The sequence below is a fragment of the Teleopsis dalmanni genome, chromosome 2 (assembly GCF_002237135.1).
Source record: "Teleopsis dalmanni isolate 2A chromosome 2, ASM223713v2, whole genome shotgun sequence".
Classification (NCBI taxonomy): domain Eukaryota; kingdom Metazoa; phylum Arthropoda; class Insecta; order Diptera; family Diopsidae; genus Teleopsis; species Teleopsis dalmanni.
In genome coordinates, this window is record NC_051847.1 from 53,071,584 (window position 1) to 53,091,944 (window position 20,361).

The 20,361-nt window shown below is 24.2% G+C and overlaps 1 protein-coding gene across 3 annotated transcripts in view; it reads left to right on the plus strand.

Annotated features, from left to right (window-relative positions):
* Positions 1-20,361, plus strand: part of LOC119677610 (trehalase) — a 37,728-nt gene that overhangs the window by 15,335 nt on the left and 2,032 nt on the right. For 2 of the 3 annotated variants that reach the window (XM_038089029.1, XM_038089031.1), the window contains exons 3-4: positions 17,850-18,033; positions 18,106-18,984. In XM_038089029.1, the coding sequence (XP_037944957.1) occupies positions 17,850-18,033; positions 18,106-18,984 (1,063 nt within the window). Of the gene's footprint in view, positions 1-1,533; positions 1,637-15,372; positions 15,634-17,849; positions 18,034-18,105; positions 18,985-20,361 lie in introns of those variants that run through there. The other variant, XM_038089030.1, reaches the window with a different exon arrangement.

The window sequence follows — 20,361 nt, forward strand, 5'->3', positions numbered from 1 at the left end:
TTATACGCACCATAATTAGATATTTAAATGTAAATTCTACTAATTTTTTAATGAGTTAACCGAGTACTCGCAGTTACCAGTACAAGGGCAGAATAGTAGGAATGCATTTGAACCTTTAACGTTGAGTATATAACATATGCAGATAAAACCATTTGAGTGTTTATAAAATTAACATAAGACATTGACACGGTAAAAATTGTTTAGTAGTTCTGAAACGTTTAAATAGTGTAATCTAATCGTTGCTATCTTTCTTCATTATAAAATGTTTATGCTAATATAATATAATATAATATAATATAATATAATATAATATATAATATAATATAATATAATATAATATAATATAATATAATATAATATAATATAATATAATATAATATAATATAATATCATATAATATAATCCTAAATCCAGGCGTGGTAACTTCGAAACTGTTTTTTGAGTTTTGGTTTAACTTGCATCAAATCTTATAGCCCTTATTTTTCTTATAATCTCCCAAATCAGTCATTTCTAATTAAATGAGATTATTAATACAAAGATATTGCTGGCGACAATCTAACTATAAATACCATATCATAGATAAGATAGATTAGTTTGAATATGTGGGGCAAAGCATTTAAAGTTCTATTCTATTATATTTATGGAATAAAGTCCAAAATATCTTTTGTTGATGACCTCCTAATTGCAAAAAAAAAAAGAAACACCGTTCTCAATATCGTCTCTACATCGTCTCTAAATTTGAAAATTTATTTAAAATAGAATATATATAGAAATTAAAATATATATTGAATTATATAATGTTTTATATATAAAAATATAAAATATATTATTTATATAAATATATAATATATTATGTATATGAATATATTTGTTTTACCAAATATTTTCTGAAAACTACAAGTCATAAATCCCTTGGAAGATTTTAAATACAACTTTTCAAGATTAGATTTACGATAACTATAACTTTTGAGTTATAAATCTTTTTATTAATAAAAATAATTATAAGATAATTGTAATAGAAAAATTTGTATATTAAATGATATAAAATTTTACTGAAGCATTTTCTAAGAAATTCACAGTTAAGGGTTTATAAAATTATGGAAACCTTTTAAAAACTCAAAATAAAATTTTTCTATTATAGATTTTCGATAACTACAACTTTTGAGTTATAAATCTTTTTTCGAATAAAAATGAAATGTATATATATATATATTTCATTTTTATTACAAAAAAGCTATATAACAAAAAGAGATATATATATATATATATGTATGTATTAATGTATTTATATACAAATAACATGAAATGACAAGTCATTTTAAGTGCTCAAAGGTGAGTGCGCTTCAATTTCAAATTCAATTGATAATTTGTCATGTTTTAAATCATTATATAAATTCCTTAAAATATATGAAATAGTTCATATATAATAAATATTTGAAACTTAAGTACAAAATAAATTAATTAAACAAAAAACTTAGAACACGTTCGATTCTTATTTAAAACAAAACTGAACACTTTTTCGTCAGTGCAAGACTCGAACTCGAACTGTCAACAGCGAAATCGGTTTTGTCGTAAAACACAATAACTAAAACAAATTATTTTTTTTAAACAATAAACATAGTTTCATTCTCATAAAGTAATTTTATTTTTATCAATTACGACTTAATAGCTTCAACATTGCAAATTAGAAAATTGTTAACAAATTAAAAAAGTACAAAAAACGAAACCAATTTTGCGGCAATTAAATAATTTAAATTTAGAAAAAAATTGCTGCTGAAATTAAAAAAGTGTTGTGAACTATAACAAATTATGTGAAATTTATATAAAACATATTAACATAAAATAAAATAAATAAAAATTGCAAATTAAAAAATTTAATTAAATTGTATTTTGCAGTCGAAAAAATTTATTTTAGTGCGAAACGAATTTTAACCTTAACAAATGTTAAAAATATTTATGTCAAATTGATAAATCCACTATAAAAAATGTTGACTTAGCATTAAATTTTATTATATTAACATATATTAATATATTATCAACGTACTTTAGTAAGATTGGAAAACGTGTACAAAAATATATTTATAAACAAATTTGTTACTCATACGCCACCATGTAAAAATTATGCATCAAAATTAATGGTATAGAAGCCATGAACTAAATTTATGAGTTTTATAAAATTCAATATAAAACGAAATAAGTAAATTGTTTTTTTTTATTTTTATTAGTAAATGAAATTAAAAAATAAAATATAGAATTAACTTTTTTTAATAACTCACTATATATAAAAAATGCATAAAAATATTTGCAGAACATTTCAAATAATAATATTTAATATTACTATTTAAAAGTAATATTTCCCCTTTTTTATATATAATTTTATTCATTATTTATTCTTGTTATTTTTTAAATATACTAATGAACTTTTTGAATTCCATTGAGGCATAGCGCCTCAATATTTTAATAACTATAAATTATACTCTATAACATCAAAGAAATACAAGTTAGTAGCAAACAGAGTACTGTGTCTTCATGGATGTCTTATCTAGATATCTAATCACATTTTTTGTGAGTACTCGGGTTCTTGAAATGGAAACTTATGACACCGTTCAATAGCAGGATCTTCTTATTATTCTTAATGTCTGCATTTATCTCCAACATTTGCATCACAAAAGAACTATTGGTTGCATTGCACAGTCAGGCTTTCTATATTATATCTTTTTAAGTAACTAAATCTTTCACTTTTAACTGCCTAAACTTTTTAAAAGATATTTTAAATTATATTTACTATATGTAAGAACTTTTTCTACATTTATTTACAAACAAATAATAATAATAATTAATATTTTAAATAAATCTTATCTTTCTAAATTTAATAATTTTACTTTACTTTATTTTGTCACATGCATTTAATTTATTTTACATAAATTATTAACTTTATCCTGTCGTAATAAAAATATCTTAATTAAAATATTGCTATGACATGTTCAGAAAATTTTTCCTATCATTCTTTCTAGAATTGCCACATTATTTATCATTCATTTTTAGTATAGTATCTATATACTATAAATTTGTTTTGACACTATATTGTTTTTATATTAAATATACGGGAATCTATTTTGATTTATTTCAAACAATAATCAAGTCTAATTTATAGTTCAATAAATTAGATAAAAAGTAATACCATATATGTATTAAAATATTTAAAAAAATAATTGAAATTATAATTTATTAGCTTATGAAAAATATTCTACTATCTATCAAGATAAGCTACTATATAGAAATTATTGACAGGTTTTTTTTTAAAAAGTAAATTAAATTTAATATAACTTAAGAGTTCTAACACACAGGATTTCCATAAGTATATGAAAGATGTTAACAATGCTATTTATTATTTTTTAAAAGGAATTCCAAATATTAGAAGTTATTTTTTACAAATATATTTAAAAATTGTACATTTGTTTTTTTAATTAAAAAAAAATGGTGTGAAATTTAATAGAAACTCTCAGCATCCTTTACAAAAGAAATAAAACCATGTATAGAAAATGTATGCATCTGAATTATCCAACTGTGAAGAATTGATATAAGTTATAAAGTAAGCTTCTTCACTTTATGCACGCATGCAGACAGTACTCAATTTAGCACACATGTATATATAACATTAAAGTCAAAATGCCACATAGCAGCATAGCAGCAAAAACATTAAAAAGAATTGAAAAGAATACCGAATCAAAGCCCTTTTTTATAATACTCGTATAGCTCATTATTTCGTCATATGATATAAATAATATAAGAAAAATATATCGTAATTGTCTAAACTTAACCCTGGTGTTTTTTGGCCTGAACCCAAATAAATATTGTCTGTCTGCAATAACCTCAAGTGTTTATTTTACTTAGTTATGGTAATATTAAAAGAACAAATGACATGTAAGTCTCATTGTATCAGATATGACCAATACTCTAATAATCATTGTATCAGAATTAATATAATACTAATAATTACTATAATATAATATAATTATAATAATAATAATATTATTATATATTATTATTATAATAATAATATTTTTATATATAATAATTTTAATAATATGATTATATATTATTATTTTGATAATAATATTATTATTTTAATAATAACTATTAGCATGAACTCTGCATATTGATTAATAGTATAACATAATTCTATATATGTACTATTTATACTATACAATTATTCACTTATCAGGCCATAAAAACTCGTTACTGGGGTTCTGCCTTACTGTACTATGTATAATGACACAAAAAAAAAAAAACGTTATATGGTTTTTAAGCATATCAATCGATTTACATAATACTTATTTAAACACTTCAACCACTAAATTGATTAAAATTAATTTAATTATATTTCTATATTAACTTTTCAAATTCGTTTTAAAAGTACTCTATACGAAAATGGTGCGTAAAATCCAATACTCTTTATCTGTAGTTCAGAATAAATAATTAACTCTTATAAATTCTTCATCTAATTATCAATTATCAAAATTGTTGTAAATAAAATAATATGATACAATATATTTTTCTGATATGGATTGTTTACTGATACTGTCTAAATTTAAACATTTTTATTAATGCTCTTTTGATTCAAGTGGTTATTATTTGTATGAAATACTGATAAAAAAATCTTATCTTTACATATATAGTATAAAAATGTTTAAGTAATTCTATTACGGAATTTTTTAATTATTTTAGAAATCAGTTTTTTGCAATAATTTTTAGAAAAATTAAGCAACTAAAAAGTTAAACAATTTCGGAAATATTGAAAGTTATTCCAGAACAAAGAAAAAAAAATTAATTCTTTCATAAAGAGGTTTTCGAAAAGTAGAGAACTACAACCACAAAAACTATTTTTTATATTATTTAAATTAATTGAATTTTTGGCTGACCATACAACTGTTTCGAGTATTGCCGAATATCCATCATCAGTGGTCTTAGAAATAATTCTTGTATTTAATTAATCGTAAATAATTTTTTGAGACTGCAAGTACCAGAAATCGGACTCGTGCACTGCCAATTTTGATTCTTTTATAAATTACAATCAAGGCTAAGATTGCTTTCCAAGTTTTGTTAATTTTTTCATTCTACCCCTAATGCCCTAAGTTCCAAATTAGTTCAATTGTTTTAAATCAGAATCTTATCTCCTCATATATTAAATTAAACTCTTAAATTAAGAAAATTTGCAATAAATGGCTACGCGTATACAGAATTTTTATTCGTAGTATAGTCATGTAGCGAGGGTTATTCAGAAGCATAGCGCCCCTCTTAAAATCTAAAAATCTTCAAAATACTTTTAAATTTTGAAAAAAACTTTTCCATATGTTAAAGAACTTATGTTATATACCTTATTTTACTTATTCTGTTTCGTTTAATTAATTGCATCCTAGTTGACACAAACTATGTTATGTCTAATACTTTTTTAAATTTTTTTTTGAGCTAAAATCACATTAAACTATTTTTTTTTTTAATGTTCACATATCTTTACATTGCCACTATATCACTAATGTCACTATCAACAATACTATTTATTAAATATTTAAAATTTTTAATTCAAAACAAGGTCTTAAAATCACTTTAGACTATGTACTTATACTTATTGGAGAGAATTACCTAACTTTACCAGATTTCATAAATGAAAAGCTTCTGATCAAAGAAAAAAATTTTGAATCCACATTGATCAGAGATATATAATCAGTAAAGGGAACCGTAGAACCATAGAATTTTTAATAATGTGATTGAGGCCTTATGCTCCAGTAGGAGAAAATGACAGCAGTAAGTAACTAATGTTTCCACTATTTTTCGCAAAAAATATGATAGAAATAGATCGGCTGCATTTGTTCTATAATGAATGGTAATACGTAATAAACTCCTGTAATAGAAATTTTAACGTTATATTATTTTTTACTTACTGTCAATTTACTTATGGTATATGGTAATATCTACAAATAATATGAAATGAGTACAAGAATAGTGACGACCTTCAATTCGACTTCTTGCCAACAACAATTTTTTAAAAACTTAATTAATTTTTAATTATCAAGGAATTAAAAACAACTAATTAGTAATATTAATTAATTAACAAATGATATGTAAATTAAACAAATCTCACCCACTTGTATAGGCCATTCTTTCGTCTCCCTATTAAAATTTGTATTCGTATATCTGCAAAAATAATGTTAATTGCTAAAATGATTTTAAATCGTTCTTTGAATAAATTGTAGTATGAAAATAAAATTACTGCAAATTTATTAGTTAGTATAAAAGCAATATCTGTAAATAAATGCTTCCATATGATTAAAGTTTTTATCGTCAATTTTATTTTAATTTGGAACAAATACATTTGACGTCAAGTTTTAAAAGAACTCCTTTCCTCTCACTTCAATTTTTGATTAACAGAAGATAATTGTTTATCATTATTTATTTTTTTTTTTTTGATTTTTTTATGTGAATTAAATTAATTATAATTTTCGTACTAAAATAAATCATAAATATAAATTTTTAGCAAAATATAAAATCTGATTTTTGCTAAATCGTAAATTAGTCAAACTTGTTTTAAATTACGTATTCATACATGCAAAAATATATTTTTACATACATATAGTATATATAATATATGCAGTTTGTTTATTTCAAATAAATAAATAAAATTTGAAATTAATTAAGTTTTGGAAAGTTGAGAGTTATTTTACTTTGATAGGAACTTACTATTTGTGAAAGTTGTTTCAAGCTATTGTAAAAAATTCGTAATTATGTACTTATAATATATAAATTTTTAAAATTAATAATTAATTAATGCATAAATAAAGCTTTATAAATTTCTTTTATATTATTAAGTATTAATATTGATATTTTTGAAATATGCTGTATATATATCTCTTACTCTCCTTTTTATTAATTCAAGATCGAGTATCCAAAGAAAATGGAACAGCGTAAACATGTGTTATTGTTGCTTTAACAAATACCAGTATATGTTATACATATACATCTAAGTATATACTAACATTACTTTTGATATATTTCCTAATTAATAGTGATCACTAAATCGTAGTTTATTTATTATTTGTTTTAATTTTTCTATAACAGACTTAAGCAATACCAAGCTATTGGCTTATATTATATATATATATAGGCTTCCTATAAAGTAGAGTTAGTGCGACCTTAATAGATCTTTTGTACTAATAGTAACTTCCTAAACCAATGTTTCTCATCTTTTTTGTGGTATTGAAGAATTACTTTGCTCAAAGTACAACTATATTTTTTACCTACTCTAAATACTATTCTTTTTTTTAAAAAACTACTACTAAGTTTAGAAAGTTTGTAAATGTCGAGATAACATAAGAAGTAATAAAGGAAACCCCAGTTGAGTAACATTGCCTTAACTGAGGAATATTAGTAAAAGTCATAATATACTTTGCCTAAGAATATCTGATGATAATAGAATCAAAAAAGCGCAATATCTTTTATCCGACCTAGAAGTTTAACATTTATCCTCATAGATACATATGCTGTTCCATTTACATATAAGACCTATCTTGGGAAAATTCAGATGGAATTGTGTCATTAGCAACCCGGTTCTGTTCTACTGAAATAAATTTTCTTTTTATATACAAATGATGCATTAATTATACGATCGTATCGCTCGATTTATGTTTATCTACTATACAATAATAGTGTTGACATTTTTCGAGTATTATCTAATCGTTAATCAAAGTCTTAATCCGTAGAGTCTTAATTTCATGATTTACACGTTTATTGCAAAGTTAATCTAGGCTTTACGATAATGGTAAATGATAAATATACTAATTTGGTATACTTCAAGTAGAGTTATTAAATTTTATTCGAACGTTTCGGTTCATATTTTAAAATTAATCACTTATTTTTTTCATTGTTTTATGAATTTTAATTAATTGAATAGATTGTCACACAATTTTTTTAAAAAATCTAAAAAACAAATTTATTCATAGTTTTTAAATTTTTTAAAAATAAAATTTTGTACTTTTTTTATAAATTATAATTCGACAAACGTACGAATTTGTTGTATATTTCAATGGAAGTTATTTTACACATCATACAAAATAATTATGTGAATCACAAAATGTGTAATTTCGAGTATTTATTATTATTTATTGCACTTTACAAGGTACTTTAAGTAAATAATAGGAGAATCAATTTTAGAAATATTATATATTACGGAAGTGAATTTAATTAAAGAACAATATGTCTCAAATGAATGTAGAGCGATTTGTATGATGTTGTATAATATATGTATGTGTATATTATGTTTATTATATAGGCGTATTTATTAACAATAATAAACTTTAACAAAAAAATTAATTTTTACGCTAAGTTCAAGGTCGAATTTTCGTTCGAATTTTCTAGTAAAATAATTATTGTTTTTTATTTAATGTTTTCATGTAATTATATTAATTGAGATAATAGTCACACCCCTGATTATTAATTTTACCTTATCCTATATAAAGATTTCTAAAGAAACTATAACTTAATTATCTCATAGAAATAAAAATTTATAAATATAATTTTAAGTGATAAATAAATGACAAAACTTGTATATATAATTTATATAGTTTATATATAGATTGGTTTTAGCCTTAATTTAACGTTTTATAAGTAATAGAGAATACGAATCCTTTCAGACCACCGAAATGGGTTAGCTCTGAATATTTTATCGTTTCTAGGTAAAGATAAAGTGAGAATATTCTTCTAAACAAATATTAAACTCTTCTCATTTACTTAAACTTGTTTTATTTTACTATTTACTATGGAAACTTCACCGTTAAATTCCAAGTCTGACATTGTCTGGTACTTAATGGGATAAAGAGCATGTTAGTTTTCATTAAAGGTTAGAAATATCATCAGGAGCAGTTAAGTTTCACAAATAATTGTCGAAAGACTATTTAATTCACAAAAAGTCATTGTATGTGACATTGGATCTGACTAAGTGATAGAACAACACTTTTTCAAAAATGTTGTCAGCGTGATACAAATTGTTAATTGCGTTCACTACAGACATATGAATACTAATTTGAAGATATGGATGTAAACATATATGATTTCAACATAATCCAAACAATACTTCATGTTTGGACGTCATTGCGATAGCAATTCACTGAACGTGTAATTTCACTTTTAGATATTGGCAATTGATGACACAAAACTATATGATTTGTTATTATCGGACTTTTATGTGGTCTTATGCAAAGGATCATATTTATCTAAAGAACCCTTATATTGACGAAGATTATCAAGTTATGATCGAGCTATTACCAGCAATGTATCGGCATATGAAATGACCACAAAGATGTTCCGTGAAAAAAAGTTGAATAATATTCCATTGCACCTATTAAATTACCTAAATTCAGTGGGATGGATTTAGTCTCTACTCTTCTATACTAGGGTTCTTGCGAGGAATGTGGTAACAAAACGGCGAAAAATCGCTAATTGAGGAACATTTGAAGTTATCTTATGGCCTGCCACTGCAACCAACAAACCATTCCATTGCATACCTAATGGCAAATAATATATTAAAATAATAATTTAATCGAAAACTCAATTAGAAATGTATTATATTTACTTTGACTTCTGAAAACACGAAAAGGATAAACCTGTATTGTATATATCATTTCTTTTATTAGTTACTGTTTTAATGTAGGTACTTGTCCTGATTACATATTCTCGAAAACAAATTTTCTCTGAGTTAAAGAAATTCAAAATCCTGATTGTAATGTAATTATTATGCGATATATATTAGAAACTCACGTTTGTTTATATTTAAATAATACAATAAATACATTAATCCATTTTTAATTTCCAATTTCGTGCAATTATCCCTAACAAGTTCTCTACTACATACTACAAAACATTGAATAGTTACTTTAAACTATTTTAAAGTAAACAGATATTGTTTGAAAAGTAATATAATAATTATATTAAATATTTATGAATGGTCGCTTGTTTTTTTTCTCTTAATAGTTACACAAAAAATATACACACAAATATATTATTATTATTAAAGTAACAATTGGCAAATATTGCACTTCCTGTTGTATAATTAAATGCGAAAAATGAAGTACGATCACACTTCGAACATAACACGATCTATATTTTCACAGAATCAGTTTAGTGTGCTCATATTAATCTCACTTAAGTTTATTTTTAGCATAAAATGTATCTTCAGTAATCTTAAATCTCTTACTTAGATGTCTGCCCGTTTAGCGATTTAATTCAATTAAAATCCACTAAATAAATAATAAAAATAGCGACGTCAAAGACCAAACTTGTGTTCAGTTAACATTAAAGTATCGTAACGTTCTGGAAATTCTGGAGCGAAATTGCCTTAGGAGCCTATGAAATATTTAAATCTTAATATATTTAAAACGTATTTATAATTTTATTTAATATTCACAATATGTTTTCCAAGAGAACGATCAAAATGATTAGATGTAGTGAATAGTGACCTATAGAAGAAGCCGAAGAAATATATAAGAATCATTGTCTATAGTTCGACAGATAATAGTTATTAGACCCTTTAATAATTACATCATATTTTTCCAAGAGGACGACTATACAGAAAATGTTTAGATATAGTGACCTAAAAAAACAGAAAAAATCGATGAGAATCAGAGGCTATTATTTGACAAGTAATACTCATTAGACCCTTTAATGATAGAAAATGATTAGATGTCGTGAAAATAGAAAATATAGAAAAAGATTTTAGTCATAATTCAACTAGTGGGAAAATATTTTTTTTGCTCAAACAGAAATTAATTATTTAATATTATATTAATATAAAATGATTAAAAATAAAAATTGTTTCAACTTAGCTTTATGAGAGAGCCATTAAATGTAGTTAAAATATTTCGGATGTATCTCCCACTACTTCGAATGTATCTTATAACTTAAGTTCAAAACATATTTACTGTGAATTCCACTTAAGATAACTTCTGTTATCAATATTTAAAAATATTTGTAAGCGAAGACTATAAGTAGCTTATGAGTGATATGTGACTCCTTCACAACTTATATTTATAGTTTATTTAATTGAATAATTTATTATTATTCAATTATGTATTAAAAAAGTTGAAAGTTTAAACAAATATTTGATAACTATAACTTCTGTTTATTTAGCTTTAAATACAATATTTTATTTATGCGTGTCCTACAAAGCCTTTTTCTTATGATCTGAAAACCCTTTTTTATAATAACGGTTTTGTTTCTTCATAAAGACACCTGCTAATAATCGTTTTCAAGCGGAAGCAATCAATCGCTCACTCAAAAACGATTCGTTGCTATTCGCATTTTATTCTCTTCATACAAGTATTCGTATAGAATAAGGATAAGTACTTATGCTTGGCGGAGTAGATAGCACAATAGGAAAGAAATGATGGATGTTTGATACAATATGTGAATTGTTTTTGTAATTTCGATTGGTTAGACTTATTGACTAATTGCTTGAAAATTATTCGCTTCATGAACGATTCATTTTACTAATTTAAGGTTTTTTGATATACATATGAAATATTCATATAAATATTTGTTAAAGACCTATTTCATATATCCACTAGTTTTCAACCAAATAATAGTCGAATATTTAAATTTGGATTTAATAATATTGTCGAAACTAATTTCATTAACAAAAATTTAAAATCTTAAAAAAATATATAAAAAATTGTATTTGTTCTTAAGAGTAAATATTGCCACAGTTGTTCTCAGGGAAGAATTTAAAATTTGCTGACGGTCACAATTAATATATAAACAATCAAAAATTTGACATTTGTGTAAAAGTCTTGTTTTTGAAAATAGTATAAATAGATTAAAAAATATTGCCTTATAAAATTCCATTGTTTTAAAATAGCTTACAAAATGACCACTTACGTGACTTATTTTAAGAAAAGTTCATAATTAACTGCATAAATTATTAAGTGCAATTTTTATCAAATTAAACAATTGTTAAGATAGAATAGCAAATATATTTGTTTTACTGAAACTATTGGTAATAAATATTTATGAAATTCTGAATTTGCAACTAGCCATAAGTTTACCATATTTATCTTTCGTGTAAATTATTGCAGATACATGTTTTTAAGACAGCAAAGATAATAACTGAATGCATAATTAAAAAAATTATTAAATTACAAATTTATTATAAACCTTTCAAACGTTATTTATTTCACAATAGTTCCACAAACTAATATTATTAAATATCTCCGACTTGTACTGTTTACCATTTAAATATTAAGATATGTGAATCTTAATTAGTAATATTATAAGAATATATAATATGTTATATTATATTATAAATTAAAAACATTTTGTAATAATTAGATCAACTGTTGACCTATAACCAAATTATGTATTTGTCTGTGACTATATATAATCCTCCCACAACACCTGTAGTTGTGTGGTATAAGTTGGCATAAGTATAATTTTGTATTTTAAAAAATAATTGTCAGTATTTAATGATTTATTTTGTTTAAACAGCTAATAATAATGTTTATATTTTAAATTAATTTTCATTCTTTTATTAAATATATATATGTATCTTCTTCAAATGAAAGGTTTATTGAAGTGTATAAGAACAATTTTTTTTGCCAAAATCGACTTTATTCATCAATATATGTTAGGCTTCCTCAATTAAAACAAAATCATAGTTAATGTTTCTCTACGTCTCTATTTCTATCGTCTCTATTATAGAACGATTTAGCTAGCTTAAGTCTCAAAATATGTTAAAGTCTCAAAGACGTCATATCTGAAAGAAATCACTTTTAGCTTCTAGTTAACTATTGATGTGATAGTTCACTTTTCAAATGACTCTCCAAATTATTTAAAATTGGGAGATATGAACAAAAGTTCTTTATATAACACTCTCAAAAAAAATATTCTTTAAATTTGAAATAAATAAATAATAGTTAAGCAAATGTATTCAGTTTTGTATACCAGTAAAGAACCAAAATTGCCAAAACTCGTAAATTAAGTGTAGGTTGCCTTTGTGTTTTACCATATGAGTACACGGTTTAAATTTTTCAGAGCTTAATTCTTGGCACTACTACTTCTAAAAATTATATACGAATAATTGAAGCCGATAAATATCCCAAAAATAAATAAGTATAATAAGAAATATTTGGCAATTTTTGAAAAAGCTATGGTATATGGCCAGCTTAAGAAATCACTTACGTAAAAAAAAAATTTCTCAACTTATATCCTTTTTTCTATTCGAAATAAAATTCTAGTCATAGGATATAAAAATATATAATTAAAATTTATTGTAATATACAGTTAAAAGTACCTTTAAGTAATTAACAAAAATCTTGTGTTATCCTTAGAAAAATTAGGATAATAGACATTATCTATTATCTGGGGTCTATTAATTCGTAAAAATTTGATACTCTGGGAAATAATAAAATAATGTTTTTTTAGTGGTAAAAAAAAATATAATAGTATTTCTATTGCTAATAAAAATAATAGTATTTGATAGTTTTTAATGATTTTTCTTTTTTTTTTTGTGTTATACAAAAACATTCAAACCGAATGTTGTAGTGAATTATTTTAGCTGAAAAAAATACAGCTTTCTTGAGAATTTTTCTTTGCTCGAAAAATAAATATTGGGATTAATAAGTACTAAACACAATTGAGCTAAAATTAATCATTTGTTCGTAGAAATAATATATCAATATATATATAAATTTTTACTCATTTTTTTGTAAAAGCTAGGTTGACCACAATTTGAATACATTAAAAGTTGCATTTGATTAAAACCTAAAACTTTCTATAAATAAGTCAGTTAAATAAGTATTTATAACATATAGAAAATACATTATTTTTTATTTTTTATAAAGCCATAATAACATAGTTGTTAATAATTGTATTAACAGTCTTTAATTAGTTATATTGGGACGGAATTTTAATTTATGTATATAAGCTTAGTACGTAATTGTTTGTTTAGTACGTAATTAAAAAAGAATTAATTGTAAATTAATACTATAAACGGCGAAAGCTTATTATAAATCCAGTGATGATAGTTCATATGATTCAGTAACCAATTTCCATCGTCAAAACGTGAAACCACACCTTCTGGAACTTTAGAGGAACAAAATCAAAACAGAATGTGTTGTCTAACGTATAAGTCACAGCACTACTCTAGCGATCAGATTTATACTGGATTCACATGAGAGTTTTGTTTGTAATTTTAGTTGTCATGTTCGTAATTTAAATTGTCAGTTGTTGTTGCAAAATAAATGTTTTTAACAGCTAAAATTATAAACAAAACTCTCGTGTGATTCCCATGTTACTGATTTCTGTCACATCTTCCTTATTTTTACAAAAGATCGGGTCTTCCAAAGTGATATGTATGTCTGCAAACTCTCCCTCTCTATCTCCCTCTTAGTATAGAAATTAGGGTAGACTTATGAACTACATATTGTGTAATTTTAAATATTATAAATTGAGTTTGATTTGAATTGCAAGAACGGTGTTTTATGTTGCTCGAATATGTACCACAGACCCGCAGTGGTCTTTCGATATACACATATATCATAGTTCACATCTTTTGATGTCATAAAACTACTTTTCTTAATTATAGTAAAAGGAATGTCTATAAATATTACAATATAATGTTATACTAATCAAATACAGATTATTTCTTTTATTTTGAATATCTTTTAAATTGTTATAATTGTATACTTTATAAATTCGAATATCCATACCGTAGATTTTAATTTTTTGCTACTTATCAAAATTTTATACTCAAAACAGAAATAAATAATTAAAAATAAGTTATTATTTATATAAACTCCATCATATTCAAATTTAAATTCATATTCAATTTTAACAATTAAATTCAAATTGAATTTTTAATAAAAATTTCTCTATAATTCTGATACTACTTGTTAAAAATCCGCTACTGTTATCAGAATATAAAAATAAATATAATGCAATCTAATAAAGCATCAATTTGCCGCAATTTAAAATTAAAATTAACTATAAGTAAGACTCAAGAAGTGTGAGAGACAAGTGAGTGCATAGAGTACGTAAATCCCCAATATCTCTGTATACAATTTTTTCTGCTAAACGAGTAAAATTGAAGAAGCAGCGATTTGATACCACAGAAGTATTCCTTTGCTGACGGACGACGGTTGTGTCGGCGGGAACATTTTCTTCGTAAGAATTACATTCCCGAAGTGCTTATACATTTTTCCAATCATAACTTAGAATAATAAATAATATATATACAATATATTAATATAATAAATATTATAATAGTGGAAATTATATAAAATACATGGAAAGTATATAAAAAACTAAAATTATTGAAATTATTTTTAGTACTTATTTCTAACTGTGGTACTATAATTAAAAAAGTGATTGATTATTTACTCGTATATTAAATAAGAGTAAATAGAAAAATATTTTAAAAACTGGGACCTTGAAAAAATATAAAGAAATGACATATAGACGCATCTTACCGATAAGTGTAATTTTCCTATTAAATGTATATGCACGTCCAGTATTATCAAGGACTTTGTACAATAATAATAATAATTTAATAGAAAAAAGGGATATATCAGAACTAGAATTACCAGCATGGTAAGTTGCACTTTTTTTAATATAAAAAATATTATTTCTCATGTTGTATTTATTTAATAATAAAAGAATTATGTGATATATAGTACATAGATTGTATAAGTTTTATTTTTCAGTCATAGTTTTATAAAACAGAACAGAACAAAATTTTAAAAAGTAGAATTAGAATTATTTAATGTACAATATAATTTATTACTGAAAATAAAAATTAATTGGGTTCAATAGAACATTTTCAATAGAAAAAGAACTCAAAACTATGTGCTGCTTGAGTAAGTACATACGTAGGTAAGGAAGTCGTTAAAGGTTCAAAATGTTTTTAAGTCATTTGATATTTTTGCTATAATATAATGTGTCAACATGTCCTTAGTGAATACCTTGTGGATGGTGTTCCTCACTAGTGAAACACCATTGTAACCTAACTATCTACCTAATAAGAGCACAATATCATAAAAGTAGCGCGTGGATAGCACAAAATATCAACGCTATAGCTACCTTTAAACGAGCTTTTTAAGCAAGAATTCAAGCAATTTCTTATACAAAATAATATTTTGTGTTATTATACTGGATCATTAGCAAAAAAATTATTGGTTAAAAAGAGATGTCCACTTTTAAAAATCATCTATTACATCTAGTAGGTGTCTAGTAATATGTTGACGTAGTATTATGAAACATAGTATTATGAAATAAAAATCAACTATTTAGTAAAATTTAACACTAATGTTGATTCATACTATATAAGGAATATATATGAAAAATCTGGGAAGAGTTTTTCTTTATTTCTGATATTAAATTTATAGTTTGTAAGGAATATAAATGAGAGAAACGTAGTATTATGAAGTAAAAATCAACTATTTATAGAATTAACCATCAATGTTGATTCATACTATATAAATAATGCATATGGAAAAACTGGAACGAGTCTTTCTCTATTTCTCTATAATAAAATTATAATTTCACCATTTGTAAGAACAGAATGCGATGCTTTAAAATAAAAACAACTACCTCTATATATTACATATATTAATATACCTATATTATATATAAAAATATATTAAAATCAGCAACTTTATATCGTTCAATTTTTAAACAAGTTTAATTGAAAGTGTTAGTAATACTGTAATTAGGCAATTATATCTGTGCGTCTCCTACTCTCGGTAATATAGATAATAGATAGAGTCCAAATAATTATAACAAACAAATCAGTTTAAATGAATATCGATGTTTACATAGAAGCAGGAATATCTGTAAATTTCATATAACTATTGTATGTTCAAGATATAGTGCGAATAATATATTATAATCTTAGTTATATCGTTATCAACTAGTTTTGTGAGTATTTGGAGTTATTAGAGATTGTAATTTAAATTTTTTGGTTCGAAAAAATTCAGAAATTCAATTTCTTAAACAATGATTCTTAACATCATCAAAATTTTATAAATCAAAATGCAGCAGATCAACGTACCAAAGCCACTCATCAACCACCAAGTGCCATTCACAACTCCCGTCGGTATTACACTATTTACAAGAATTCTCCAATAATAAGGGAACTACCTGAAATACAATATCAATAACAGCAATCACAACAAGAATAAAGATAACGTAATGCAAACAAATTTGATGTATAAAATAATTCTAAATCAGAATAATTTCTCCTTCTGGAAGTTATACACAATACAACTTATGTTAATTAATTTAATAGTTAATAATTAAATAATATATATAAAAATATTAAATACTGAAATTTTTCATTAAGAATCTAGAAAATGTATGATTAATATGATTAAACTGATCACCATTGATAAGAACAAACGTTCTCATACTACTTTTTCATTACTGATTAAACCTTATCAGTAGACGGGAATTAGTTTTAATACTTTTTTTAGAAGAATGATTATTTAAAATTGCATTTATTGATATTTTTGTATTGAAAGAGTTTTTAGTGTGATTTTTCGTTAATCACAACAAATAATAAACAAATAATTTACAACACAGAAATGCATACGATTCGTAATATTATGGAATGTCCAAAACAACGTGTTTAATCGTGATTTCACTCTTCAATTGTATTTTAAGTAACTACTGACATACTCTATTTATACATATATTTTATATATTTTCTTTTAATACTCGTAGATACTTACTATACTGTAAATAAATTTCACAAAATATCAATCTTTATTTGATATAATATTTTTTCAACTTTCTAATATTTTTTACAGTCAAATTTACTGCGAAGGACCCCTCCTGCACACTGTGCAAATGGCGCATTTATTCAAGGATTCAAAGACATTTGTTGATATGAAACTTAAATATTCACCGGAAGAAACAAATCTTAAATTCACAGAATTTATGACTTCCAAAAATAATACACCGACCGAGGATGATATAAGAGAATTTGTAAATGTAAGTTTTTCTAGACAACTCTCTTTTATTATCTTACCTATCTACTTATTTACTAATAATAAAATATTTTAGAATCATTTCGATGATTTAGGTAAAGAGTTCGTACCTTGGTTGCCAGCAGATTGGAAAGAACATCCAGCTTTCCTTGACAGCATTTACGATCCAGATCTTAAACAATGGGCATCCGATCTTAATGGAATATGGAAAGATTTAGGTCGTAAAATGATAGATGATGTATTTAAAAACCCTGAATATTATTCCATAATACCAGTTGAACATCCAGTAATTGTACCTGGTGGTCGTTTTATTGAATTCTATTATTGGGATTCTTATTGGATTATACGTGGTCTTTTATATTCTGAGATGTATAGCACAGCACGTGGAATGCTTGAAAATTTTCTATCCATTGTTAAACGTTTTGGATTTATTCCAAATGGTGGTCGCATTTATTACGCCACACGTTCACAGCCACCACTATTAACAGCTATGATAAAATCATATGTAGATTTTACGCAAGATGAGAAATTTGCTTTAGATGCACTTGAAATATTGGAACATGAATTTGAATATTGGATGAATAATCATACAGTACAAGCTAAAGGTCATGATATGGCTACTTACGGTGGTAGTTCTAAAGGTCCAAGACCAGAATCTTATCGTGAAGATGTTATAACTTCCAATTCATTCGTAACTAATGAAGAAAAAGAGAATCACTATTCTGAATTGAAGGCTGCAGCAGAATCTGGTATGGATTTCAGCTCACGTTGGTTTATTAATGAAAATGGCACAACCCAAGGCAATTTAACAGACTTGAAAACACGCTCAATCGTTCCCGTCGAACTCAATGCTATATTGTATTGGAACGCAAAAATAATTGCAGAATTTCATTTAAGAAACAATAACGTGTCTAAAATGACAGAATACATGAATAAAGCTGAAAAGATTTTAGAGGTGAGTATTCTTATATTATTATTAATATTCTTAAGATTTTATTTTAAAATTATTTTATTCCATAATTTTCGTCACCACCATTTTAGCCACCATTTTTATATTAATACAAATTATTTAAAAATATATACACTAGTAGGTTTTATCGAAAGAAGTAACGTTCGAATAATTCAAATATGCTTGATTTAAAGGCAGGGAATCTTCAGAAATATGTTACCTGCTGGAAAGCACTAACACCATTTTTATATAAATAGGTCATATTTATAATTATAAAATTATAAATGTATTATAAAAATATAATATATTTGTATATTATATTCTTTTTTTGTGACCAAAAATATTTTATAATAATTTATGAGCGGAGTAATTGATCATTTAAATAAAAATAAAAAAAACTATAGTTTGTTATTTATATTTAAAACAAATTATATTTTATTATGATATTTTACGATATTTCGATTATAGTCATCTTCAGAGAAACTAGTTTCCGAAAAATATCTTAATAAAATTATAGAATTTTTATTTTTATTTAAATGACTAATAAGCCCGTCCATATTTTATTATTTATATATTATATATAATATACATATATAATATATTTCTATATTATATATAATATATAAATGTAATATACAAATATATTTTTTAATATACTTATTAACTTCAACAAAACTCATTACTTATAAGTATATGGAATAGATACAATTCAGAGATTAGGGGAATTTTCAAAGCAATATTTATTTTCAAATTATGAAGCAGAGTACAATGAAATACGAAGGTTAGTTAACAATATAAAATTGCTAGAACTTCAAATATTGTTCGACCTCTACAATCATTTTGATGTTCAAGTAAGCTAGTACACGAGTATTATATATGGGCCAAACACTGCAAATTGTTAGAAAATATGGTCGACGGGTGTTATTATATGTGTTGATATAAAACAAAATGAAAATGATATGAAATCTGAAACAGATTTGCTATTCGAACAGTTCGAATATGTATATATTCTAACTAAAAATGAAGAAAAAATTTTTTATTGATATAATCAATGAAATTCAAATCAATATTTATGATTATGAAGTATGGTATACTACAAACAAGAAAGGATGACGACATTAAAATCGAGCATCTGTTATCAATACTTGAATATTGCCTGCACAATAATACGCCCTTCATCATCGATCAATTGGAGCAATTAGGAGCACTTATGCAATGGTTTATCTTTTGATTACACATATTATTTTGGGCAACCTTTAAGGAGTTATGATCCCATATACCCCGCTGTTTCAGGTTTATGCATACATAAATAATATAATGTTTGTTATTTAATGATTTTGTGAACTGTTATCACAATGCTTTTGAAGTTTACCGAAAACTTTA